This window comes from Palaemon carinicauda, chromosome 1 (assembly GCF_036898095.1).
Source record: "Palaemon carinicauda isolate YSFRI2023 chromosome 1, ASM3689809v2, whole genome shotgun sequence".
Taxonomy (NCBI): Eukaryota; Metazoa; Arthropoda; class Malacostraca; order Decapoda; family Palaemonidae; genus Palaemon; species Palaemon carinicauda.
In genome coordinates, this window is record NC_090725.1 from 17981121 (window position 1) to 18007943 (window position 26823).

A 26823-nucleotide genomic window follows, 5' to 3' on the forward strand; every position below is an offset into this window, starting at 1 on the left:
TTGCAATTACCCCTATGTAAAGAACAAGAGTTTGTATTCATGTAGGCACAACTGGAGATTTAATTATAACATTATTTGTAATAATTTGGTACCTAAGCCACCGGCTAGAGGTAAATCTAGGGTAACTAAGAGATATTTTGTATTTGTATTTTTTATTTTTCTTTCATGACCCACCTTCATCAGAGTGTGGGAGCAAGCAATACGAACATCAGGGGAGGTTCATACAAACATAAGGAATTTTCATGATTACATTTTCTATTTCTATCATAAAAATTAACTAAATTTTATCTATTGCATTTTCTATTTCAATACCCCCCTGAAGTTTATATGAATGCCCTCCCTTCTCCCCACTAACTAATGAAGTCAAGAGAATAGAATCTTTATGTAGACTTCCAGATTATAGAGAAGTGGGTAAGATCTTGCCACAAAGTACTGTAGTTTGTTAAAGTGAGTCGCAATTTGGCGCATTGATGGCCAAGAGGTACAAGCCTCTTAAGGGGATGAAAACTGGAAATATTTAGTACTTTTTTTTGGTTAATGTTGATACAAGTCAGCTTCAAACGCAAAGCAATATATGAACATCAAGAAAGAATAGAAATAAAAGAATTATCTTTAAAATTCCATTAATTGAGACTCAAATCCATATTTTGCAAGACAGATAATGTACCACAGCCTATTTCCTTTTATAGAAATAGTAAATCATGACAAAGTCTCTCCATCCCTTGGCAAAGTTAAGTTTTTGAGATTTATTGTTTATGTTTGGGAAGTGGTTCGCCACATAATGGTTAGGGGATGGGATGAAAAAATGGACAAAGCTATTAAGTAGAAAGGTATGAGATAGGAGAGTAATAAAATGAGACAATCAGGAAAGCTTTGGAAGTAATGGAGAAAGAGCTAGTACGATGCTTTGGAGTAGATGTGATCTAAGGCAGATTTATTTACACCACCCCATAAAAAAAAATCTGATAAAAATGTTTCTGGTTCAATGAGAATAATACTGTATCCATTACCTGAATATAATATGCTCTTGGGTGACACCATGCTTACTCAACCAATAAGACACTTCAGTCTTAAGAGGATAGTCTTCCTGTTGAATATTTAGTGATGGAACTATGGCCCAGTTCTCTTCATCATCACCCTAAAAAGAAATAAAAAGATTACTAGGTTACCTTAAATTGCAGACATGATCAGTCAAAGAACAACATAACATTATAGACATATAATTTTTAACTTATTTAAATGCTTATTACAATACAAACATACATTCTATGTATGCCCATAATCTGCTAGTTCCATGAGTCATACCACCCATTTTCTTCCAATCTTATTAATCCCACTATCTAGTAGGGTCAGCAGCTCGAATGAACTTTCTACAAGTTTTCTATTCCGTGCATCATTTTCCCTACAGTCCCATCCCACCCATATCCCTCCTTACCACACCCATCCATCTGATCACCTGAGGCCCCAACTCCTCATCCCCATGTAATGTTCCTAGCTTTCTTGATTAGTTCCTCCTCAATAGTATTTTAGATAAGCATTATCTTATACATTAAATATACTACACATTCTACTCATATCATGATTCTCCTTCTTTTCTAGTAGTGAAGGAAGGGAGAGTCAAGATATAACATTACTAGTACAAAATCTGGTGTTATACAGCAATCCAAGGTGAAGGGGGGATTTCACCAGTGCTTGCTCTCTAATCCTTGGCCACATACTCTAATAGATGTTTCATGATTACAATAGATATTCCATGATTACCATTACAATATCCTTATCTTGGGTCAAAGGCTCTACCAGGTTATCATTTTAATTTGAGATCGAGTGCTATTTTCCAGTATGTCAAGAACATCTGTCATACCCAGCTCACAGTCTGATTGACAAAGTCCCAGGCAAATGATCACTGGGTAGGTACTGCCAGCTCCTCCTGATGGAGGAAGGGGCTTCAAGGGAAGCGTATACCCTAACTTTACTTGGCCTTCGATGCTGGTGATTGGTGTGTGTCGGGCCACTCACCTGCACCCAGTACCAAAGCAGTAGCTGTCCACAGCAGTAGCTTCACTTGACGAACCCAGATGGAATTGATTAACTAGTAAGCTCCGTTACTGGCTCCATAAGGAGGCAAAAACTATCTATGAGCAAGGACAGAGTTCCTATTCTCAGCAGGAATGGGGAAGATGTTTGAAAAATCTTACCTTCACCTAGGGTATGGAGTCCGGGTTAAGTCCCGACAGGTACTATCCAAGAAGAAAACTGTCCTATCAGGCTCTCCACCGTTTGATTACATCACTGAGTCGACCGTTCCCTATATTAAGAAAGATGAGAAGAATATCATAATCCTCATTCAAGACCAGCAGCAATACCTTCAATAGTGAGTAGAACCTCATCATACTCACAGAGAGAGAGGAAGAATGTAAAATTAAAAAAAAAAACGAGAGAGAGAGAGAGAGAGAGAGAGAGAGAGAGAGAGAGAGAGAGAGAGAGAGAGAGAGAGAGAGAGAGAGAGAGAGAGAATGTAAAATTAAAAATTTGATTAAATAACTTATAATAATGCTTACTGTAACAGCTTATAGACTTTAAACTGTACGTGTACTATTCACAAAGAAAATTTTCATACACAGAAGTGTTTTTTGTATAATACTATATGAGTGCGGGAAAAGATAATACAGATTAGAGGGCGGTCTAATTTAAGTATGAAGGAGGTTTATAAAGGTTTAAAATATACGTAAATGATAAGATAAACAGGGCATCGCTACTTAGCAGATTTTCACCTACAGCGGGGGTTACCTGGAACCAATTATCAGCGATACATGAGGGAATACTGTACTTTTCCTTTGAAGAAGTGTCTAAAGAAGATAATAAGAGGGGAAAGGAGTTGGTAGAGGATAAAGAAGAGAGAGCAAAATCACTCTTCTCATATTGTAAACAGTTGTTCTTGCAACTTAGAAGCAGGTACACTAACTCTAAGTTCACTGATATGAGTACAAGTAAATCTAAGGAATAAAAGAAGCACTTTTGGAATGACTGAAGGCCTGCATGCATTACAAGTCCCTTGAGTCACCAAAAGTGGGAAGTCTTCCTCTCTGGAATATGGTGATGGAGTAAAGGTTCCAACTAAACATGCCCTGACAATTATTGGTTCGACTCAGAGGAGTAGAAACTCATGCTCCGTCCCCGAGACAACTCGTGAAGAGCCAACAGAGAGGGCTAGACTTGGTCATACAAGACTTCTAGCATAAGCATACACGATCACTCTATATATGTGACATGACCAGAGACTGAACCTGGAAGGTATAGGTAATGAACAGATTTGGATGGAAGAGGGAGGGAATGTGCAAGGCAAGGCATCCTCCTACCTCTGCATTGTTTCCCCTTTCTTCTTCCTCTTAGCATCCCTCCTGTACTGAGCCTAGGAGGGGAAAGAATGGATGAAGTAGGTTCCAACCCATTCTGGAGGAAGAACCTGCTACTGGTCATTGCTGGGATTTGGAGAAGGCCAGGACCTTCCTAAAACCAAGCCAGATACCATTTCTACAATTCCCCTCAAAATACCAGAGTTCTTAAGGGATGACAAACAATACATGAATGAGTACTGATATTTGGCATCCCCTTCCACTGCTATCTGATCACCCTCCTTAGAGATAAAAGATGAGTCCAGCACATATCCAATCCTCAAAGTACCTATTGTCTCTGTCCCAAAAAGGTGCTACCACAATCGACTGATAGTCGATAGATGGTACCGAAAGGCTAAAGACAATGTACTTGTCAACCCACTCTCAGTTTGTTTCCTCTCTCTTAAATATAGACAGTCAAATATAAATGGATCCAAGATCTTATAATAAGGAAGCAGACAATGAATTGGGAAGTGATCGGTCTTGTTCCATGTATGGGAAACAAGCCCGGCCACCCGAAAGCAAAAGCAGTACAGCGTAGCTTCCTTCTGGTGGATGGGTGTAGTCGTGTGGTCAGCCATGCTTGGTGCTTGGAAGCCTAGAGTGAGCACCAGTCACTGACTGGCTCAGCACAATCCACAGCATACTGGCATGCAGGACTGGTACAAGGCAGTGGTTGAGCAGTGGCGTCTCTTCTTTCAGAAGTACTGAAGTACAGAACCTTATGAAAGAAAAAAACTTGAGCGGTATCCATTATTTCATGTAAACAGAGAGAGAGAGGATGCTCAAGCACTTCGATAATTTGAAGCGTGCTGTGATCAGCTTAATACAGGACATATCGACCATGCCCCATGTGACAGACCACAGGCAAAGGAATTGTTAGCTACGTGTGATTGGCCGTAATAAGGTACCGATTAGCTGAAGGACCGATCAGCATTTGATAGATCAGCAATTGCATGGGTGATTGGTCCCACATAAATTAGATCATACATTTGCGTGGGTGATAAGTTGGAGAAGGCGATCGGCTCAGAACGGGCAATCCCTCAGACAAATAGAGCTGTGTAATCAGCTGTATTGGACCAATGGGCTAGTACCTTGATTCACACAGGATTTGATATAGGGTGGGAGCCATCTCCTTCTCTCAAAGGAGAGTAGAGACAGCTTGAAGAGATGCTATTCCTGAAATTCTTCAATTCTTTCCTCTCCTTCTTCTGAGACAAATCATCAGAATGAGAAGGGGAAGATGAATAGGAGGAGGATAGCTTCGCAAAAGTGTATCTTTACCCTCAATTACCTAGACTTGGTGTTCAGTGCAAATCACATGCAATATTACACTAGTTGACATATGGGCTGGATATAGGAAAGTTCAATTCGGGAAAATTTACTGCCATAGGTTTAAGGTTTAAAGGCTACTCATGAATGGAAGAGGCAAGGGACAAACATTAACAATACCCTAGACACTTACCATATATACATATGATCAGTGCCCAAGGCTCCTCTCCATCCAAACTAGGACTAGAGAGGGCCAGGCAATGGGTGTTGATGACTCAGCAGGTAGATCTATGGGCTCCCCCAAACTCCCCCATCTTTTGCTCACAAGGATGGTATGGTTGCAGACACTAAAAAACTATTGAGCTTGAGCGGGTCTCCAACCAGAGTCTGGCAGAACCCCAGGCAGGGACGTTTCCATTAAGCTATTACAACCCTAGAGAAGGTTCACCGGGGTGAAAAATGATATTTTAATTATAAAATAAATTTTTGAATATACTTACCCGGTGAATATATAATAGCTGCAACTCTGCGGCTCGACAGACAACATACTTAAAAAACTCGCGAGCGATCGCTATGCAGGTTGCGGGTGTGCCCACCAGCGCCAACTGTCGGCCAGATACCACTCTCGCATGTAAACACAACCTTCAATTCTTCTCGTCCCACTGCGTCTCTATTGGGGAGGAAGGGAGGGTCGTTTAATTTATATATTCACTGGGTAAGTATATTCAAAAATTTATTTTATAATTAAAATATAATTTTTAAATATTTAACTTAGCCGGTGAATATATAATAGCTTATTCACACCCAAGGAGGTGGGTAGAGACCAGAGTTAAATATGTTTACAGCGTATAAGCTAAGAGTTTTTTCATTTTGACAGTTATCAATATAACAAAACCAAAATAAATAGGTACCTGGTAAGGAAGTCGACTTAGACGATTACTCTGCCTTGTAAGTCTGTCTTCCTCACGGAGCCCAGCGATCCTCTTAGGATGCTGACAGACTCCCAGGAGCTGAAGTATCAAGGGTTGCAACCCATACAACAGGACCTCATCAAACCCCTAATCTGGGCGCTCTCAAGAAATGACTTTGACCACCCGCCAAATCAACCAGGATGCGAAAGGCTTCTTAGCATTCCGAACAACCCATAAAAACAACATTAAAAAACATTTCAAGAGACAGATTAAAAGGATATGGAATTAGGGAATTGTAGTGGTTGAGCCCTCACCCACTACTGCACTCGCTGCTACGAATGGTCCCAGTGTGTAGCAGTTCTCGTAAAGAGTCTGGACATCTTTCAAGTAAAATGACGCGAACACTGACTTGCTTCTCCAAAAGGTTGCGTCCATGATACTTTGCAGAGATCTATTTTGCTTAAAGGCCACGGAAGTTGCTACAGCTCTAACCTCGTGCGTCTTAACCTTAAGCAAAGATCGGTCTTCCTCACTCAAGTGTGAATGAGCTTCTCGTATTAACAATCTAATAAAATATGACAAAGCATTCTTTGACATAGGTAAGGATGGTTTCTTAACCGAACACCATAACGCTTCAGATTTGCCTCGTAAAGGTTTAGTACGAGCTAAGTAGAACTTAAGAGCTCAAACAGGGCATAATACTCTTTCTAGTTCATTGCCTACAATCTCCGATAAGCTAGGAATATCGAAAGATTTAGGCCAAGGACGAGAAGGCAGCTCATTCTTGGCTAGGAAACCAAGCTGCAGAGAACAAGTGGCTTTTTCTGACGAAAACCCGATGTTCTTGCTGAAGGCATGAAGCTCACTGACTCTTTTAGCAGAGGCCAAGCATACCAGGAAAAGAGTCTTAAGAGTGAGATCTTTCAGGGAGGCTGAATGTAAAGGCTCAAACCTGTCTGACATGAGGAATCTTAGGACCACGTCTAAATTCCACCCAAGTGTAGCCAAACGACGTTCCTTAGAGGTCTCAAAAGACTTAAGGAGGTCTTGAAGATCTTTATTGTTGGAAAGATCTAAGCCTCTATGCCGGAAGACCGAGGCCAACATGCTTCTGTAGCCCTTGATCGTGGGAGCTGAAAGGGAGCGGCCTTTTCTCAGGTATAAGAGAAAATCAGCGATTTGGGCTACAGAGGTACTGGACGAGGATACGGAAACTGACTTGCACCAGTCTCGGAAGACTTCCCACTTCGACTGGTAAACTCTAATGGTAGAAGCTCTCCTCGCTCTAGCAATCGCACTGGCTGCCTCCTTCGAAAAGCCTCTAGCTCTCGAGAGTCTTTCGATAGTCTGAAGGCAGTCAGACGAAGAGCGTGGAGGCCTTGGTGTACCTTCTTTACGTGCGGCTGTCGTAGAAGGTCTACTCTTAGAGGAAGACTTCTGGGAAAGTCTACCAGCCATCGAAGTACCTCGGTGAACCATTCTCTCGCGGGCCAGAGGGGAGCAACTAACGTCAACCTTGTCCCTTCGTGAGAGGCGAATTTCTGCAGTACCTTGTTGATAATCTTGAATGGTGGGAATGCGTAAAGGTCTAGGTGTGACCAATCTAGAAGAAAGGCATCTATATGTATTGCTGCTGGGTCTGGAACTGGAGAGCAATAGATTGGAAGCCTCTTGGTCAAAGAGGTTGCAAAGAGATCTATGGTGGGTTGACCCCAAGTCGTCCACAGTCTCTTGCACACATCCTTGTGGAGGGTCCATTCAGTTGGAATTACTTGACCTTTCCGACTGAGACAATCTGCTAGAACGTTCAAGTCGCCCTGGATGAACCTCGTTACTAGGGAGATGTCTCGATCTTTTGACCAGATGAGCAGGTCCCTTGCGATCTCGTACAGAGTCAGTGAGTGGGTACCTCCCTGTTTGGAAATGTACGCCAAGGCCGTGGTGTTGTCCGAGTTGATCTCCACCACCTTGCCTCGAAGGAGACTCTCGAAGCTTCTCAAGGCCAGGTGAACTGCCAAAAGCTCCTTGCTGTTGATATGTATGCTCCTCTGACTCGAGTTCCACAGACCTGAGCATTCCCGACCGTCCAGCGTCGCGCCCCAGCCCAAGTCCGATGCGTCTGAGAAGAGAACGTGGTTGGGTTTCTGAACTGCTAGGGGAAGACCCTCTCGTAGACTGATATTGTCTTTCCACCAAGTCAGACAAGTCTTTATCTTTTCGGAAATCGGGATCGAGACCGCCTCTAGCGTCTTGTCCTTTTTCCAGTGAAAAGCTAGATGGAATTGTAGAGGTCGGAGGTGTAGCCTTCCTAGCGAGACAAACTGCTCCAGGGATGATAGAGTTCCTACCAGACTCATCCAATTCCTGACTGAGCAACGTTATTTCTTCAACATCTTCTGGATGACGAGCAAGGCTTGATCTATTCTGGGGGCCGACGGAAAAGCCCGAAAAACTGGACTGTGAATCTCCATCCCTAAATACACAATAGTTTGGGATGGGATCAGCTGGGACTTTTCCAAGTTGACTAGGAGTCCCAATTCCTTGGTCAGATCTAGAGTCCAATTGAGATCCTTCAGACAGCGATGACTGGAAGAGGCTCTGAGAAGCCAGTCGTCCAAATAAAGGGAGGCTCGGATGTCCGATAAATGGAGGAATTTTGCCACATTCCTCATAAGCCTCGTAAACACGAGAGGAGCTGTGCTTAGGCCAAAGCACAGGGCCCGAAACTGGTACACCACATCGTCGAAGACGAATCTCAGAAAAGGTTGGGAATCTGAGTGAATGGGGATGTGGAAGTAAGCGTCCCTTAGGTCGAGAGAGACCATCCAGTCTCCCTTTCTGACCGCTGCTAAGACTGACTTTGTGGTCTCCATGGTGACATTCAGAGCACTGACGTCTAGCACCGGTCTCCAACCTCCTGTCTTCTTTGGTACTAGGAAGAGACGGTTGTAAAACCCCGGTGATTGAAGGTCCGAGACTTTGACCACCGCTCCCTTCTCTAGTAAAAGAGACACTTCCAGTTTCAGGGCTTGTCTCTTTGCTTCCTCTCGGTACCTGGGAGAGAGATCGATGGGGGACGTCGCTAGAGGAGGTCTGCGAACAAAAGAGATTTTGTACCCCTCTCTGAGCAACCTTACAGATTGTTGATTTGCGCCTCTCTTCTCCCAGGCCTGCCAGAAGTTCTTGAGTCTGGCACCTACTGCTGTCTGAAGTTGCGGGCAGTCAGACTCTGCCCCGCGAGGACTTGGATCCTTTCCTCTTTCCTCTCTTCCCTTCAGCATGAGCACCTCCCCTGCTGGGGGCTCTGCCACGAAAGGGCGGAATAAACCTGGACGCTGGAGTGTCTATCCTAGGTCTAGCAGACAAGGCAGGCAAAGGGGGAACTTTGCGAGCCGAGGACGCAACTAAATCGTGGGTGTCCTTCTGCACTAAAGACAAGGCTATTTCCTTAACTAAGACTTCAGGAAACAAGCACTTAGACAAAGGCGCAAAGAGTAGCTCAGATCTTTGACATGGCGTCACTCCTGCTGAAAGAAAAGAGCACAGAGACTCTCGTTTCTTTAGGACTCCTGACGTGAATGAGGCGGCAAGCTCGTTGGATCCATCGCGGACGGCCTTGTCCATGCAGGACATAATGAGTAAGGAAACATCCCTATCGGAAGATGAGATTTTCCTACTCAGGGCTCCCAAACACCAGTCCAGGAAGTTAAAAACTTCAAACGCCCTAAAGATGCCTTTAAGTAGGTGGTCCAGGTCAGAGGATGACCAACTAATCTTAGCGCGTCTCATGGCAAGGCGGCGGGGAGAGTCTACAAGACTTGAGAAGTCGCCCTGGGCAGAGGCAGGAACTCCCAAGCCGAGAACTTCTCCCGTGGCATACCAGACGCTCGATCTAGACGAGAGTTTAGATGGGGGGAAGGCAAAGGCCGTCTTCCCTAAACTCCTCTTGGTTTCTAACCAATCGCCTAACAGCCGTAAAGCTCTCTTGGATGAGCGAGAGAGAACGAGTTTCGTAAAGGCTGGCATGGCAGCAGGAACGCCTAAAACGAACTCAGACGGCGGCGAACGAGGAGCCACAGAGATAAAGTGTTCAGGGAACAACTCTTTAAAAACAAGCATGACTTTTTTAAAGTCCATAGATGGTGGAACTGCTCTAGGCTCATCTAAATCTGAAGGCTGATCCTCAGGCTGGGGTTCAGCAACGTCCTCATCTGAAAGTTCCTCATCTGATAACTGATGAGAAAACGGCAAAGGGGTAGGCAACGTTTGACCGCACTGGTGCATACGTGACGGAGCAGGACGCAGCGTCCTGAAACTGCTGAACAGTCTGGGAACTGTCAACAACAACAGGTGCGCGAGGACGCACAGCGTCCACCCGAGACTGCTTAGACCGTCTGGGTTGTGCAGTCAACACCACACTGGGTTGCGGAGGTTGACGCACCGCGTCAAAACAAGTCAACTCTGATGGTTGGTGAACGTCTTGAACGTCACCAGTCGCATCAGTGAGTTGCCTAACGTCAACGTGCGGCTGGAAATCCACACGGGACCGCATCGGAGGAGGTACAACCCCAACTGGTTGACGTGAGAATGCTACATCAACGTCAACAGGACGCACAACAGAACGCTTGGATGGCTGACGGCCAGTATCTCCATGAGAAAAACGGCTAGGTTCGACGGAAACCTTCTCTGCATTGTAGTCTTCCATAAGGGACGCAAGCTTAGACTGCATGTCCTGCATTAAAGCCCATTTAGGGTCTACGGAAACGGGTGCGGTAACAGACGGGGTAAGCGACTGAGACGGCACAACTTTGCCTTGCTTAGGCGGCGAGCAGTCATCCGATGACGGCAACGGGTCCGAACTGTCCCAGTGACTACATCCGGGACGTTGGACTTGTCCTGAAGGGACCGACTTGCGTTTCAAAGGTCTAGAGACCTTGCTCCATGGTTTCTTACGTGAAACGCCTTCGGACGACGGGGTAAAAATGGGCTCTCTCGTCTTATGGTAGGGGCGATCTTGACGAGATACGCCTGATACCAAAGAGGGAACGTCTGTTTGCTGATCAAGGCCTCTCGAACCCATAAGTCGTACGACATTGCTTCTCCCCTGGGCTTGGGAGCTTGCAAGAGGTCCCGGACTAGGTGAATGACAGGCACGAACAGACGAACCCTCGGTCGCAACACTGTTCACAACACTTTGCGTAACACTAAGCACTTTCCCACTTTCCGCCGTGGCACTTTGGCACTTGAGTTCCTTGACGTCAGCCATGAGTTGGTTACGGTCACTTGCTAAAGCCTCAACTCTCTCCCCCAAGGCATGAATAGCACGCATCATGTCTTGCATAGACGGCTCCTGAGTGCTAGAAGGGGGGTTAGGAACAACCACTACAGGGGAAGGATTAGGTTCAGGGGCATGTGGAGAGGAAAAATCTACGGACCTAGATGAACTTCTCCTTACCCTATCTCTCTCTAACCTGCGTGTATATTTATCAAATTCGATCCAATCGAATTCCGAAAGGCCCACGCATTCCTCACACCGATCTCCCAATTGGCAGGTTTTACCCCGACAATTGGAACAAACGGTATGAGGGTCGAGAGAAGCCTTTGGAAGACGCCTATTACAGTCCCTAGCATTACACTTTCGAAACTTAGGTACTTGAGAAGGGTCAGCCATTTTGAATTAGTCAAAGAAAATTCCAAAAACAATCCAAGTCATCAACAAATAATCCGATTCAAAAAAGAGTTCAAGGGTTTATGTTGAAGGAAAACACCTGTACTGCGATAGCTCAAACCAAATTAAAGTACTTCACCAAATATGATGGGAAAACTCCAGGTTCTACAGCGAGTAAAAGTACGTCTTGTCGCCAACGTCGACAGAGAAGAATTGAAGGTTGTGTTTACATGCGAGAGTGGTATCTGGCCGACAGTTGGCGCTGGTGGGCACACCCGCAACCTGCATAGCGATCGCTCGCGTGTTTTTTAAGTATGTTGTCTGTCGAGCCGCAGAGTTGCAGCTATTATATATTCACCGGCTAAGTTAAATATGTTATTTTCATTAGTAAAATAAATTTTTGAATATACTTACCCGATAATCATGTAGCTGTCAACTCCGTTGCCCGACAGAAATCTACGGGCGGGATACGCCAGCGATCGCTATACAAGAGGGGGGTGTACTCACCAGCGCCATCTGTGGTCAGGTACTGCAGTACTTCTTGTCAACACCACCTCAATTTTTCCCTCGGTCCACTGGTTCTCTATGGGGAGGAAGGGTGGGTCAATTAAATCATGATTATCGGGTAAGTATATTCAAAAATTTATTTTACTAATGAAAATAACATTTTTCAATATTAATCTTACCCGATAATCATGTAGCTGATTCACACCCAGGGGGGTGGGTGAAAACCAGTGTACATGTTAATCAAGAAGCTAAGTATCCCGTATTTCATTTTTATCAGTTATTCAAAATAACAAATGAAATTATAAGTACCTGGTAAGGAAGTCGACTTGAACCATTACTCTGCCTTTAATAAGTACGTCTTCCTTACTGAGCGCAGCGGTCCTCTTAGGAGGCTGAACAACTCTTAGGTGCTGAAGTATAAAGGGCTGCAACCCATACTAAAGGACCTCAACACAACCTCTAACCTAGGCGCTTCTCAAGAAAGAATTGACCACCCGCCAAATCAACAAGGATGCGGAAGGCTTCTTAGCCCACCGTAACAACCCAAAACAACAATAAAAGCATTCAAGAGAAAGGTTAAAAAGGTTATGGGATTAAGGGAATGTAGTGGTTGAGCCCTCACCTACTACTGCACTCGCTGCTACGAATGGTCCCAGGGTGTAGCAGTTCTCGTAAAGAGACTGGACATCTTTGAGATAGAATGATGCAAACACTGACTTGCTCCTCCAATAGGTTGCATCCATAATACTCTGCAGAGAACGGTTCTGTTTGAAGGCCACTGAAGTAGCCACAGCTCTCACTTCGTGTGTCCTTACCTTCAGCAAAGCAAGGTCTTCATCCTTCATGTGAGAATGAGCTTCTCTAATCAGAAGCCTTATGTAATAAGAAACTGCGTTCTTAGACATAGGCATCGAAGGTTTCTTAATGGCACACCATAAGGCCTCTGATTGCCCTCGTAAAGGTTTTGACCTCTTAAGATAGTACTTTAGAGCTCTGACAGGGCAAAGAACTCTTTCCAGTTCGTTACCCACCATGTTGGAAAGGCTAGGAATTTCGAACGATCTAGGCCAAGGACGTGAAGGAAGTTCATTTTTTGCCAAAAAACCGAGCTGTAAGGAACATGTAGCTGTTTCAGATGTGAATCCTATGTTCCTGCTGAAGGCGTGAATCTCACTAACTCTTTTGGCTGTTGCAAGGCAGACGAGGAAAAGAGTTTTGAGAGTAAGGTCTTTGAAAGAGGCTGACTGGAGAGGTTCAAATCTAGGTGACATAAGGAACCTTAGGACTACGTCTAGATTCCAGCCTGGAGTGGACAAGCGACGTTCTTTAGAGGTCTCAAAAGACCTAAGGATGTCCTGCAGATCTTTGTTGGAGGAAAGATCCAAGCCTCTGTGGCGGAAAACTGCTGCCAACATACTTCTGTACCCCTTGATCGTAGGAGCCGAAAGAGATCTAACATTCCTAAGATGTAACAGGAAGTCAGCAACTTGGGTTACAGTGGTACTGGTAGAGGAAACTGCATTGGCTCTGCACCAGCTTCGGAAGACTTCCCACTTGGATTGATAGACTCTGCGAGTGGATATCCTCCTTGCTCTGGCAATCGCTCTGGCTGCCTCCTTCGAAAAGCCTCTAGCTCTAGAGAGTCTTTCGATAGTCTGAAGGCAGTCAGACGAAGAGCGTGGAGGCTTGGGTATACCTTCTTTACGTGAGGTTGACGTAGAAGATCCACTCTTAGAGGGAGAGTCCTGGGAACGTCGACCAGCCATTGCAGTACCTCTGTGAACCATTCTCTTGCAGGCCAAAGGGGAGCAACCAACGTCAGCCGTGTCCCTTCGTGAGAGACAAACTTCTGAAGAACCCTGTTGATGATCTTGAACAGCGGGAATGCATACAGATCGAGGTGGGACCAATCCAGCAGAAAAGCATCCACGTGAACTGCTGCCGGGTCTGGGATCGGGGAACAGTACAATGGGAGCCTCTTGGTCATCGAGGTAGCGAACAGATCTATCGTTGGCTGACCCCACAAGGCCCAAAGTCTGCTGCACACGTTCCTGTGAAGGGTCCATTCTGTGGGGATGACTTGACCCTTCCTGCAGAGGCGATCTGCCGAGACATTCATATTGCCCTGAATGAACCTCGTTACCAGCGTGAGCTTTCGACTTCTTGACCAAATGAGGAGGTCCCTTGCTATCTCGAACAGCTTCCTCGAATGAGTCCGTCCCTGCTTGGAGATGTACGCCAAGGCTGTGGTGTTGTCGGAGTTCACCTCCACCACCTTGTTTAGCAGGAGGGACTTGAAGTTCATTAAGGCCAGATGGACTGCCAACAACTCCTTGCAATTGATGTGAAGCGTTTCCTGTTCCTGGTTCCATGTCCCCGAGCATTCCTGTCCGTCCAAGGTCGCGCCCCAGCCCGAGTCTGATGCGTCCGAGTAGAGATGAAGATCGGGGGTCTGAACAGCTAAAGAGAGACCCTCCTTGAGAAGGATGTTGCTCTTCCACCACATTAGAGTAGCCCTCATCTCTATGGAAACAGGAATAGAGACCGCCTCGAGCGTCATATCCTTGTCCCAGTGAGCTGCTAGATGGTACTGAAGGGGGCGGAGGTGGAGTCTCCCTAACTCGATGAACAGGGCTAACGATGACAGAGTCCCTGTTAGACTCATCCACTGTCTCACCGAGCATCTGTTCTTCTTCAGCATGCTCAGGATGCACTCTAGGGCTTGGTTGATTCTTGGGGCCGACGGAAAAGCCCGAAAAGCTTGACTCTGAATCTCCATTCCCAGGTAAACGATGGTTTGGGAAGGAACAAGCTGGGACTTCTCTAAATTGACCAATAGACCCAGTTCCTTGGTCAAATCCAAAGTCCATCTGAGACTCTCCAGACAGCGACGACTTGTGGGGGCTCTTAAAAGCCAGTCGTCTAAATAAAGGGAGGCTCTGATGTCCGCCAAGTGAAGGAATTTTGCAATATTCCTCATCAGTCGCGTAAACACCAGAGGTGCCGTGCTTAGGCCAAAACACAGGGCTTGGAATTGGTACACAACCTTTCCAAAGACGAATCTCAGAAAAGGTTGGGAGTCTGGATGGATGGGAACGTGAAAGTAGGCGTCTTTCAGATCCAACGAGACCATCCAGTCCTCCTGCCTGACCGCTGCTAGGACCGACTTCGTCGTCTCCATTGTGAACGTCTGCTTGGTGACATAAGCATTGAGCGCACTGACGTCCAGCACCGGTCTCCAACCTCCTGTCTTCTTGGCCACCAGGAAGAGACGGTTGTAAAAGCCCGGGGATTGATGATCCCGGACTATCACCACTGCCTCCTTCTGTAACAGGAGCGACACCTCTTGATGTAACGCTAGCCTCTTGTCCTTTTCCTTGTAGTTGGGAGAGAGGTTGATGGGAGAAGTGGTCAGAGGGGGATTGCGGCAGAACGGAATTCTGTAACCCTCCCTTAGCCACTTGACAGACTGAGCGTCTGCACCTCTTCTTTCCCAGGCTTGCCAGAAGGTCTTGAGTCTGGCTCCTACAGCTGTCTGGAGAGGAGGAAAGTCAATGCTTGCTTTTCGTGGACTTGGCACCTTTCTTGGACTTGCCCCTGTGACCGTCTGGGCGGGAACTTCCTCGGCTGGGGGCTCTGCCACGAAAGGGCGGAATAAATCTGGTAGCAGGTGTATCAGCCACCGGGGTGCGGTAAGTTCTCGGTACTGAAGGTACAATTTTAGCCTTACGTGCTGAATAGGCCATGAGGTCATGCGTATCCTTCTGGATAAGAGCCGCAGCCATCTCTTTGATTAGCTCCTCCGGAAACAGGAACTTGGAGAGAGGAGCAAACAGTAACTGTGACCTCTGGCAAGAGGTGATACCAGTAGAAAGGTAGGAGCAAAGATGTTCCCTTTTCTTGAGGACTCCTGAGACAAAAATAGAAGCAAGTTCGCCAGAACCATCGCGAATTGCTTTGTCCATACAGGACATGATCAGCATGGCCGAGTCTTTGTCAGAAGGGGCAGTCTTCTTGCTCAAGGCCCCCAGGCACCAGTCGAGGAAATTAAAAATTTCAAAGGCGCGAAAGACTCCCTTCAAGAAGTGGTCCAGATCAGAAAAGGTCCAGCAGACCTTAGAGCGTCTCATAGCCGACCTACGGGGAGAGTCAACCAAACTTGAGAAGTCAGCCTGGGCAGAGGCAGGGACCCCCAAGCCTGGTTCCTCTCCCGTGGCATACCAGACGCCCGACTTAGAAGTCAGCTTAGGAGGAGGAAACATAAAAGACGTCCTTCCCAGTTGCTGCTTGGACTGCAACCAATCCCCTAAAATCCTCAAAGCTCTCTTTGATGATCTAGCGAAGACAAGCTTAGTGTAGGCAGACTTAATAGGCTGCATGCCTAGAGAAAACTCGGATGGAGGAGAACGAGGGGTTGCAGAAACAAAGTGTTCAGGGTATAACTCTCTGAACAGAGTCAGGACCTTACGAAAGTCTATGGAAGGTGGCAACGACTTGGGTTCCTCCACATCAGAAGAAGGATCATCCAGGTGAGCAGCTTCATCCTCAGAAACCTCATCACCTGAGGGTTGAGAAGCGAGAGGTAACGATAAAGCGGTATGCTGAATGGCTGAATCCTGAAGAACGGGTGCATGCGCACTTGCGGATTCATCATCAAGTCTCTGCTGAAGAGGATGAGGGCTGGCAATGACAAAGTCATGAGGCTGGGATGAAGGAGGTTCTGCGGAGGTCTGAGGAGCAAGCGTGGTGAGAAGCGAATGCTGTAAGGCATGAGGCTCATGCTGCATAGTATGCGGTTCATGTTGAATGGGAAGAGGCTCATGCTGCGAAGAATGCGGTTGCTGCATGCGTTGAGGCGGCTGCCTCATAGCATGAGGTTCCTGCCTCAAGAGTTGCGCCTGCCTCAAGGGTTGAGGAGGTGGCTGCGCAGAGAGAGGCTCTTGCCTCAAGAGTTGAGGTTCTTGCCTCAAGAGTTGAGGTTCTTGCCTCAAGAGTTGAGGTTCTTGCCTCAAGAGTTGAGGTTCTTGCCTCAAGAGTTGAGGTTCTCGCCTCAAGAGTTGAGGTTCTTGCCTCAAGAGTTGAGGTGGTTGCCGCAAGAGTTGAGGCTGCTGCCTCAAGGATAGTAGAGGTTGCCGCAACGCATGAGGTTGCTGCCTCGAGGATGGAGGAGGTTGCCGCAACGCATGAGGCTCCTGCCTCAAGGGTAGAGGAGGTTGCTGCAAAGCATGAGGCTCCTGCCTCAAGGGTTGAGGAGGTTGCCGCATAGCAAGAGGCTCCTGCCTCAAGGAAAGTGGAGGTTGCTGCATAGCGCTGGTATCTGGCAACTCCCAATGCGGCAGCTCACGCATGGAGGCAGGAGGAGCCTCAACATCATACGTCTGGCAGGGTGGACTGCGCAGAGGTGGAGGAGCGCTCGCAGGAGGAGGTGTGCTAACCTTCTCTGCCTGAAACTCCTGCATCAACACCGCAAGCTGCGACTGCATTGTCTGCAGCATAGCCAACTTGGGATCAACAGAAGTTGGAGCAGAGGCCTGTTGAGGCATCGCTTTACCTCTCTTAGGAGGCGTGCAGCCATCAGATGACTGCGGCGAGTCCGAACTGGCCCAGTGGCTACACCTGGGCTGTTGGACTCGCTCGGTCTGGACCTTATGCTTAAGAGGCCTTGAGACCTGGGTCCAGCGTTTCCTCCCGGAAACATCTTCCGCAGACGAGGAATTTAAGGGCTCAATCGTCTGGGAGTGGAAGTGACGATCTCTATAAGATACGCCCGCAACCACTGAGGATACAACTGTGCGCCGATCAAGGCCTGCCGAACCCTTTTGCCCTTCGACATTGCTTCTCCCCTGGGCTTGGGAGCTTGCAAGAGGTCCCGGACTGGGAGGACGACTGGCACTCACAGAAGTATCCTCATGCGCAACACTGACACTGACACTAGGCACAGCACTGGCACTACCACTTCCCACTGCACTTTTCACTTTAAGTTCCTTGACATCTGCCAAGAGAAGATTGTGGTCACTCACTAAAGACTCCACCTTATCACCTAAAGCCTGAATGGCACGTAACATATCCGACATATCAGGCTGAGCACTCATAATAGGTTCGGGGGTCACCACTACAGGGGAAGGAAAAGGTTGAGGATCATGGGGGGAGGAATAAACCAAAGAGCGAGAAGAACTCCTCCTAACTCTCTCCCTCTCTAACTTAGCCGTATACTTGAGGAATTCATTAAAATCGAATTCCGAAAGCCCGGCACATTCCTCACATCGATCTTCCAACTGACAGGATTTTCCCCTACAATCGGAACAAACGGTGTGAGGATCAACCGAGGCCTTCGGAAGACGCCTACTACAAGTCCTAACACTACATCGCCTTTGTCTAGGAGCTTGAGAGTGGTCGGACATCTTGAATTAGAGAACAGTCAAGGGGGGTTTCCAAAATTAAAGCAAAGATCGTTATACCATTAATCAATATAAATCCAAAAGCTATCTAAGCTAAGGGAAAAGCTTCCTGTATAGCGAAGGCTAAATTTCAGAGCAATACTTCACCAAAACCGTGAACAAAGACTCCAAAATCAACAGCGTATCCATGTAGGTCTTGCCGGCGGCACGACAGAGGAAAAATTGAGGTGGTGTTGACAAGAAGTACTGCAGTACCTGACCACAGATGGCGCTGGTGAGTACACCCCCCTCTTGTATAGCGATCGCTGGCGTATCCCGTCCGTAGATTTCTGTCGGGCAACGGAGTTGACAGCTACATGATTATCGGGTAAGATTAATATTGAAAAATTTAAAATTGACAGTGGGGAAAGTTCACCTCACCTTAATTCATTGTATAGCACATATGTTTATAAGTATTGAATAATATGATGAATAAGGAAATTTATAAGGATTTATTAAATATCCATAACTATAGAATGTAAAAGGTATGGTAGTTTTTGGCATTTGAATTTCATGGTAACTAAAAATCATAGAAAGTTCAATAACAAAGATTATAGACACATTTTAAAACCATAACAATAAAAGAAATAATAAAATTTCATAAGGATATTAAAACATAGGGTATATAATAAAAGAAAGCAATGTGTGAAAAAATTTTCAACTACTGTACAGTAATTTGTATTTTCCCAACTAAACAAACCAGAGTCATTTACTATAAGAGAATGATACAGCGAAGCTAGGACATGGCAGTTAAATCTTTTAACGAGGCATAAATAATCTTGCAGGTATGCTTAACTTTCATAGAACTTCTGCTTAAAAGCAAGAGCGTTCACAAAACATCAATATTTATAATTTATAACAAAAGAATATAAGAAAAGATCCAACAGTCAAGAGAACAGCATGCTGACACATTTGTACCCATGGTAACCAAAGACGACAGTGGTTATTCTGCAACAGGCAGGCGAGTAATGCTTCCTCCTTGCACCACCCATCATTAATCAACTACCTTAATAATTCAATGGCCATTCCACCGGCACTGAAGACATATCTTTATCTTACAGGATGAAAAGTTTGTATACATGCACGAACAAACTACTGTACTTCTCCATATTGATGACATCATTCTTTTTCATATCAGACCACTTTAAACAGTATTATATAGCATAGGTAAATAAAAAATCTGCACATTGTATGACATTTCAAATTTGAGTCTATTGTTCTTATAAAAAAAAATATAGTATCATATGGCCTAGATAAGTCTCACCTTTTGTAACGAGGCAAGAAGAAATGCATAAACCAATGAAGACACAGCAGAATCTAGATCACAAGCTTCATTTCCCAAAATTATATGTAATTTTTGGGGGCAGGATGATACCTAGAAGTAGAAAGAATTTGTAAAAAATATGAAAATATGGATTGTCAACCATACTTCAACTATTTTTACAATACAGTATCGGAGACTAAGTTCTATCATGGACATGGGACAGAAACAGGAAAACTGGTCTCCCTGGAATGTGTTTGGTTATTGTGGGAGCTTATGTTTTTATTACCTCTTGTTAAGCAAACAATATTGCATTCACAATATCCAAAAAGCCAATAAAGTTGTATATAAAATATTCACAAATATTCTGTATAACACATGTGAATTGATTTTGTTAAATTTAATTAGTAATCTTGAGTTAAACATTCCTTATTAAAATACAGATTTTCTTTGTCATATATACTCTTTAAACATGACGTATTTAAAAATTAAGTCTTTATTTTTCCTAATTATACAAAACTGAGTCCTTAACTATAGGAGATAGAAAACAGCAAAAGCTGGAACACGGCTGTTAAAAACCTTATCGGGGAGTAAACCAGCCGGTAGTTTACTGGCCAGCCGTCTCACTTGTCGGCCCCCAATGATACCAAATACAGTACTTTGACTATAGTCGGGACTTATCTGGGGGTGATGATGGCAAGCAAGTTTGCATAAAGGATTCAGGTTTGTATAGTTTGGAAAAATACAAATTATTCTTAGAATTTGTCATTTGTTCTTACATGATACAATAATACAACCCATCGTTCTTTACTATAAGAGATTCATCCTTAGGATGGAGGAAGTCCTCTTCCAACTTGCTGGAACTTTACCCGGGAGTCAAAGATTCTTGCCATATGGCCGAAGAACAAGAGCTCCTTACACCTTTTTAACCGAAACTTGGAAAAAGCCTGGAACACGGCCTGTGTTTCGAAGTATTGAGTTGGACATCAACCTCTGTGGTGTAACCTGTCAAACATGATGATAAGGCTATATTATGAATCAGTGGGTTTACTTAGATACAACACACTTCCCATCGAAAGGAGTGAGGAAAAAAGATCCTTTTATGATACTCATAAGTAGCTGAGAGCCTAGTGATCTTACCTCCACTTCAGGTTGAGCCCAGCTGGCGATGCTCACGAGGCTGTACCCCAAGAGAGCAAAAGTTTTAAATAAAAATGAGTTAGGCCAGTCATCCATCACTTTCAACCCAGACTTATTTGTAACCTCTGCCCTTGATCTGAAGCTATTTGTCCTGTAAGGGAGTCGAGGTAGTTAAACCACTTCCTGAGCTATAAGTGGTTTAGCAATCTCAGTGACTTGAAATCTGAAATGTCAGAAACTTTGGATTGCTAGAAGACAGGGTTTTGGTGAAAAATTCAAAGATGAAGCTAAGATACACTTCCCTCCCGCCCCTTGAGTAGATGATGTTGAAAGAGAGACTAAAAGTTTGCTAGCTCGTTTGGCCGAGGCCAAAGCAAGCAGGAACACTGTCTTTAGGGTCCGATCCCTATTTGGTGCCCGTTTCAAAGGCTCGTAAGGGTCCCGACTCATAGGTGACACAATTGAAAGGACATTGTTCCTTCCTGTTCGCGAATGAAAGACACCACAGTGGTGTTGTCGCTCAACAACACCATCTAGTGGTCTTCGAGAAAGGAGAAAAAATGCTGTAGGGCTAGTCACGCTGCCCTTAACTCTAGAATGTTGATGTGGTTTTGACAGTTCTGGTCTGACTACACTCCTGATACCATCTGATGGTCTGGATGGGCTCCTCAGCCCTCCTTCAAAGCATCTATGAACAGATGAAACTTTGGGGGAGAGACTAATAACAAGACTCCTTCTCCAAGTTCGTGCTTTCCAATCACCATGCCAGATCATCTTTGGCTTCTGTTCCCAGGATCATCAACGACTGAGGATCGTCGAGGTGTTGCAACCAGGACGATGTCAGTCGCCATTGAAGAAATCATAACCATAGTCTTCCTCCTGGAATCAACCATTCAAGAGAAGAGAGACATAGGAGCTTCTGCTAAGAGTGGGATAGCAGACTTGGTCAAAAAAGAAAGAAGTGAGCCGTTTGACAAAGCGGTGAGATCCTTTCTTCCGATGGGAATACTCATCCCTGAATGGTGACTATCTCCATCCCTGGGTAGATGAGTCTGTGGGAGGGGATGATGACTAACTTCTTTCAACTTATCAGGACCCCCAGGTCTTGACAAAAGTCGAGAAGCCTATCCCGAAGGATGAAAAGGTTCTCTCTGGAATCTGCAATTGTCGGCCAGTCGTCCAGGTAGCGAAGCAATCTGATTCCATTGGCATGAGCCCAAGAAGGTATAAGGCCTTACACCCTTGTGAATACCTGTGGAGCTGTTGATAAATAGAAGTAAAGGACCTTAAACTGGTAAACCTTCTTATCAATTACTACCCTCTGGTACTTCCAAGATACTGGATGCACCAGACTCTGGAAGCATGTGTTCTTGAGGTCCAACTTCACCAGGAAGTCCCCTGATCTTATCGTCTAAACGACTGTGGACAGAGTTTTCATCTTGATCGGTGTCTACTGAATAAGAGCTTTCAAAGCAAAGAGATCGATGATTGGTCTCCAGCCTCCAGACATCTTTTTCACAAGAAAAAGTCGACCGAAGAAACCGAGAGACCCGTCGATGACTTCCTAAAGGGCGTCTTTCCATAGCAGGTACTGTAATTAACTTCTTCCTGTAGGGTAAGATGTTCTGCTGTTCCCCGGGGATAAGGTGACGTGGACTAAGAGGAAGAATCAGAGGAAGGGGAGAGCTGATGAACAGAAGAAGGTATTGAATGCAGGATCTTCATCATCCAGTCCTCTGCCTGTAGAACCACCACCACCTCCTCCAATTCTTTTGTAGGCATCACCCAACTGGAGGCAAGGTGGAGGAAATGCCCATCCCAGCACATGCATCTACCTCTTCCCTTGGCTTTCATTTAGTTATGTCCTTGAGGGGAAAGGGGCAAAGAAGGTTTTCTGAGGATTGGTTGGAACTGAGCCCCTCCTCTTTTCTTAGGTGGCATGGGCCGATTTTCTGGCCATAATTGTCCTGATGTTGATGGTTGTGGGGCATGAAACACCACCACCCTCTGTATAAAGGAGTCCTGGGCACCTTTCCTCCATCCCTCCGTGATGGATGCCATGTCTTTTGTACGAAAAATGAAGGTGTTGTAAGAGAGGCATTCCTGAGGTCTAAGCTTCTCTCTCCTACCGATGCACTTACGCATCCTGGAAGTCAAGGCCTCCTGGCACTTAAGCACCTAATTAGCACACTGGTTGGCTGCCTGGTGCATCACATACTCAACAGCCTTTGCGCTTGTCAGCACAATGTCTTTCAGCTTCTGCTTCTTCTCCAGGTTGGTGAAGTCCGAGGTGACAGCAAGATAACTGACAGTGCCAGACCAGTGATCTATCCAGGATGCAGCCTGGTGGGTGTTCATGGCCGTTACTTCCATTGCTACTGCTTCTGCTTGCAAGGAGAAGACTGGAATTGAAGAGTCTCTCCGACGAACAACCCGGAGTAATAACCGCAACATTCGGGTCTACTAGAAGAGGAAAAGGAAGGGTCCTTACGATCCTATAATATTTCTTTTGCTTGGGCAGAGAAACGGGAATCAACCAAGAAGACTTATTAGCCTTTATGGAATACTTCTCTCCCAAAACCTGTTCCTGGACTTACCTGACCCATCCTTGGCTAACATGAACCATGTTATCTCCGGGCAATGCTTGGCATTGGAGGGAGCAGCAATCATCCGTCATCTAGGTTGTTGACAATGTGGATATTGCAAAGTACCCTAAAGAAGGTGGACTCAGCATCTCTTTTTTTCCGATGCTAGTAGTATAGGTGCAGCTGGCTGTAGAGTATTGCCTTCCACCTCCAAGGAATCAGAAAAACCATCATCCATCAATTCTGGGTTTTGGAAAGGAAGAGGGTCATCTGCAACAGACAGCGAGAGCCCAGCAGCCATCAAGGGACACTCCCCAGCCTGACGAGCAATTGGCACCACTTGGAGTTGTGAGTTATGGTCCTTTTTGTGGAGAGAGGACCTTTTTATGCGACCAGTATACTTCACGCCATTTCCCTATCCACACAACACAACACCCCATCTCTCACTCACTCGGCTTCAGTCTTGCACTGTCTCTCCTCATGTGTGCTCTCCACTTCGGTTCTTTTTACGCAGAATCACGTTGTGATGTAAAAATAACTGTACATATCAAGAGTGTTTTTGGGCTCAGGCCATGTCGTCCTGATGGAAGTTCCTTTAAAGTAGCTTTCTAGGGTATACAGTACTTGACCACACTGATATTCCCAGAGAATTTTACCTTATGGTCTCCAGAATTCTAACTCCTGGTGTGAATATCCCTAACTTTTCCTTTTAGGGATATCGCATAATATCAGAGGACGTATTCTTGACATGCCACATAGCTATCTTCACCCCGAATAGCGTTTATGCTTCGAGGGGGAAAAGTGGCAAGAAAACGAAGGGGAGCCGTTAATAAGGTACCGCTCCTCCATTACTGTTTTGAGTATCTAGATGACGTCATCATCACCGCCATCTTTATTCCTTTTCTCGTAGCGCTATTGCTCGGTGATTTTCCTGTGCTCTCTCGCTATTTTGGAATATTTAGCCTCTTCTGCCTCTGGAAAGTTGAGTATTGATCTTTACATTGTATAAATGTAAGCTCTTGCCTTTTTATAATATGAATTAAGGTTAAATTAACGTATGCAAGAGCTGTTGCCTAAGTCGGAGGAGTCATGGGTGCTGTCATTCATAACGCATGAGTCATTTAGTTAGCCAAAATTACCTACCCGGTTTTAATAGCTTTAATAACTTTAGCTATTTAGCCTTCATTGCTAGGAATTCTTTATATTATGCCGATAGTATTCATATTAGTTTCGGCGATTTAGGTAACCGAACCTTGTTTACACTAGGCTTCCTAGCCTAGGCGTTCAGTTTATAGTACTTTCATGCATGATATAATAGACTTTCCTAGTGCTATAGATTTAATGAAGCTTTAGGTGAATTTTATACATATAAGATATATTGATTGCATAATATCTTCCTCTTCCAAGATAGTATACGAGAGAGTTTCAGTGATTTAGGTAATTGATTCTCACTGCCACTAGGCTCCTAGCCTAGTAGTTTTAGTATACTTTCATACATACCCGATTGCCCTCATGTATCGTTTTCATTAATTCTGGCGGCGATAGATATCTCCTAGAATTATTATAAGGCGATGCTTGTCTCCTACGGAGATTTAAGGGCAGTCCCTCCTTCCCTCTGAGTTAGCCTAGGCTATAACCCTAGTCAGTCGTGCCTTGAGTTGTAATTCAGGCAGGACTAGGCTAGGGTTTTTTGTCCTTTCCCTGTAACCGCAGAGGCAGGTTTTGGGTTTTAGTCAGAACCTCAGAGTATTTAGTCTGGTGCCGGCAGCTGGCTGGCAGGATGAATAGCATTCCCCTGCTGGACCTAAGCTGCCAGCATAGGAGGCTAGACCTCTCTAGACCACACCTGAAGGCTTTATATGATATTGATACCTTCTCCCTGTGGTCTAGCTGACTAGTCCTGTGCCGACGGACCCAAGGCTGAAGAATAGACATTCTTCTGCCGCCTAGGCGACACCAGCACTAGAACTCTGTTCCTCTATTGTTAGAGGTGGCGGCGAGGGTGCTGCCGGCCCCTTTACTGTATTAGCCGGCCCTAGGCTGGAGAATAGAATTCTCCTGCCACCTGGGATGGCTTCAATACTAGAACAGAGTTTCTTTAGGTGAGGTAGGACCGGCAACCCTGCCGGCTCCTTCCACACCCCATAGGACCCTCACCGCTCCCCACTCTGTCCTTTAGTGATGGCTTAACCATCACAAACTCTTGGCCATTGTCCTACAATCGAGCCGATTGCCGGCAGGTTGTGGGGCTGGCTCGGGCTTCTGTCTGTAGTGGCATAGTCACTCAGTTCTCCCTTACAGACATAGTGCTCCAGGAGAGTTGGGCCGGCTGCCGGCAGAAGATCCCTTTGCTGTAGAGTGTTCTTCAGTCCTCTCTTGGACTGCCATTCATATACCTGTGGCCGGCAGAGACCGGAAATAGTTGTGGATGGGTGGAAGCCTGAATAATACATTCTCCCCTTCCATTTGAACCCTCATTCTGGAAGAAGGCAGTAAGGCAGAGCTCTTACACTATCCTTCACTCCAAGCTTTCTCTCTCTCTATTGGTTAGTACCACTGGGTTCTAATCTGCTGGCAGCTCTAGCCAGCATTGCGCTGTCTAGAAGGCCGACAGCCGGAGAGGTTGCCAACCGCCATATATATATCTAATTCTCCGGCTGGCATAGTGTGCCGACAGCCGGCGGTCTTCCGCCGGCCACTACCACAGCCGACAATACATCAACTGAACTGTACCCTGATGCTAGCCTTGCTAGCATATGCCGGCTGGAACTACAGTATATGACTATACAGTAGCCAGTATATTTGCAATATAGATCATACTGCAAACAGAAAACTACAGTATATATTATACAGTACCCAATTTTTTCCAACATACTCTGTGTTGTAATGCACAGCCTATTGTTGAGACCATATAATATAAAGAAAGTAAGTTCTTTCTATACACTAATTAGTAATCTCTGATAATGATCCTCAATCTTAAACCATCTGGAAGCTAGAATTAAGTTACACTTACCTATCCTCACAGGATAGAAATCCGATGGGTTTTCCAAACTAGAATGACCCATGGTTTTAATTTTGAGGGAGGTCACAGCAATTGGCTTGGCAGGAAACACATGTATGTGTCTTTCCTATTTAATTTCTAGCTTATCTCTCCTAAGCTATATGCAAAAAAAAAAAAAGGGACAAAATATTAATTATAATATCTGTATACTTTATCCAGTGAGATGAACCACTGTATACTCATTTTATTTTCTTCTCTTTACAGGAGGACCAACCCAAGTGTAAGAGCGTCTTCTGCAACGTGCGGAGTAAGAACTTCTGCGGCCATGAGGTGTGCAGGACGCACTCACGCTGTTCCATAACCAGGGGAACTCTGAAATATTGGGACCCCTAGGTATGTAACATCTGTAAAACCTTGGTTACTGAGGCTCTCGATGACCCCCAGTCAGCGGAGTCAAGGGATACAGCAAGGGAGAAGCTGCATAGATAGGTCTGTGGTTTTCAAAAGAACACCACGGGGCCTTACCTTCCAAACAAAAAGATGCGGGCCTATCTTTTCCCTAGAGCATCTAAAGATGCTGTTATACCACAGCCTCACCCAGAGATCCCTTGTGTTCAGATATCTGTAGAATCGGATGTTTTGGACGCGA

At 45.4% G+C, this 26823-nt stretch overlaps 1 protein-coding gene across 2 annotated transcripts in view; it reads right to left on the reverse strand.

Moving 5' to 3' along the window:
• Positions 1-26823, reverse strand: part of pn (exopolyphosphatase prune) — a 135655-nt gene that overhangs the window by 100908 nt on the left and 7924 nt on the right. Inside the window, exons 2-3 of one of the 2 annotated variants that reach the window (XM_068380599.1) lie at positions 19452-19562; positions 1011-1138 (exon numbers count right to left, since the gene is read on the reverse strand). In XM_068380599.1, the coding sequence (XP_068236700.1) occupies positions 1011-1138; positions 19452-19562 (239 nt within the window). The remainder of the gene's footprint in view (positions 1-1010; positions 1139-19451; positions 19563-26823) is intronic. The other variant, XM_068380609.1, reaches the window with a different exon arrangement.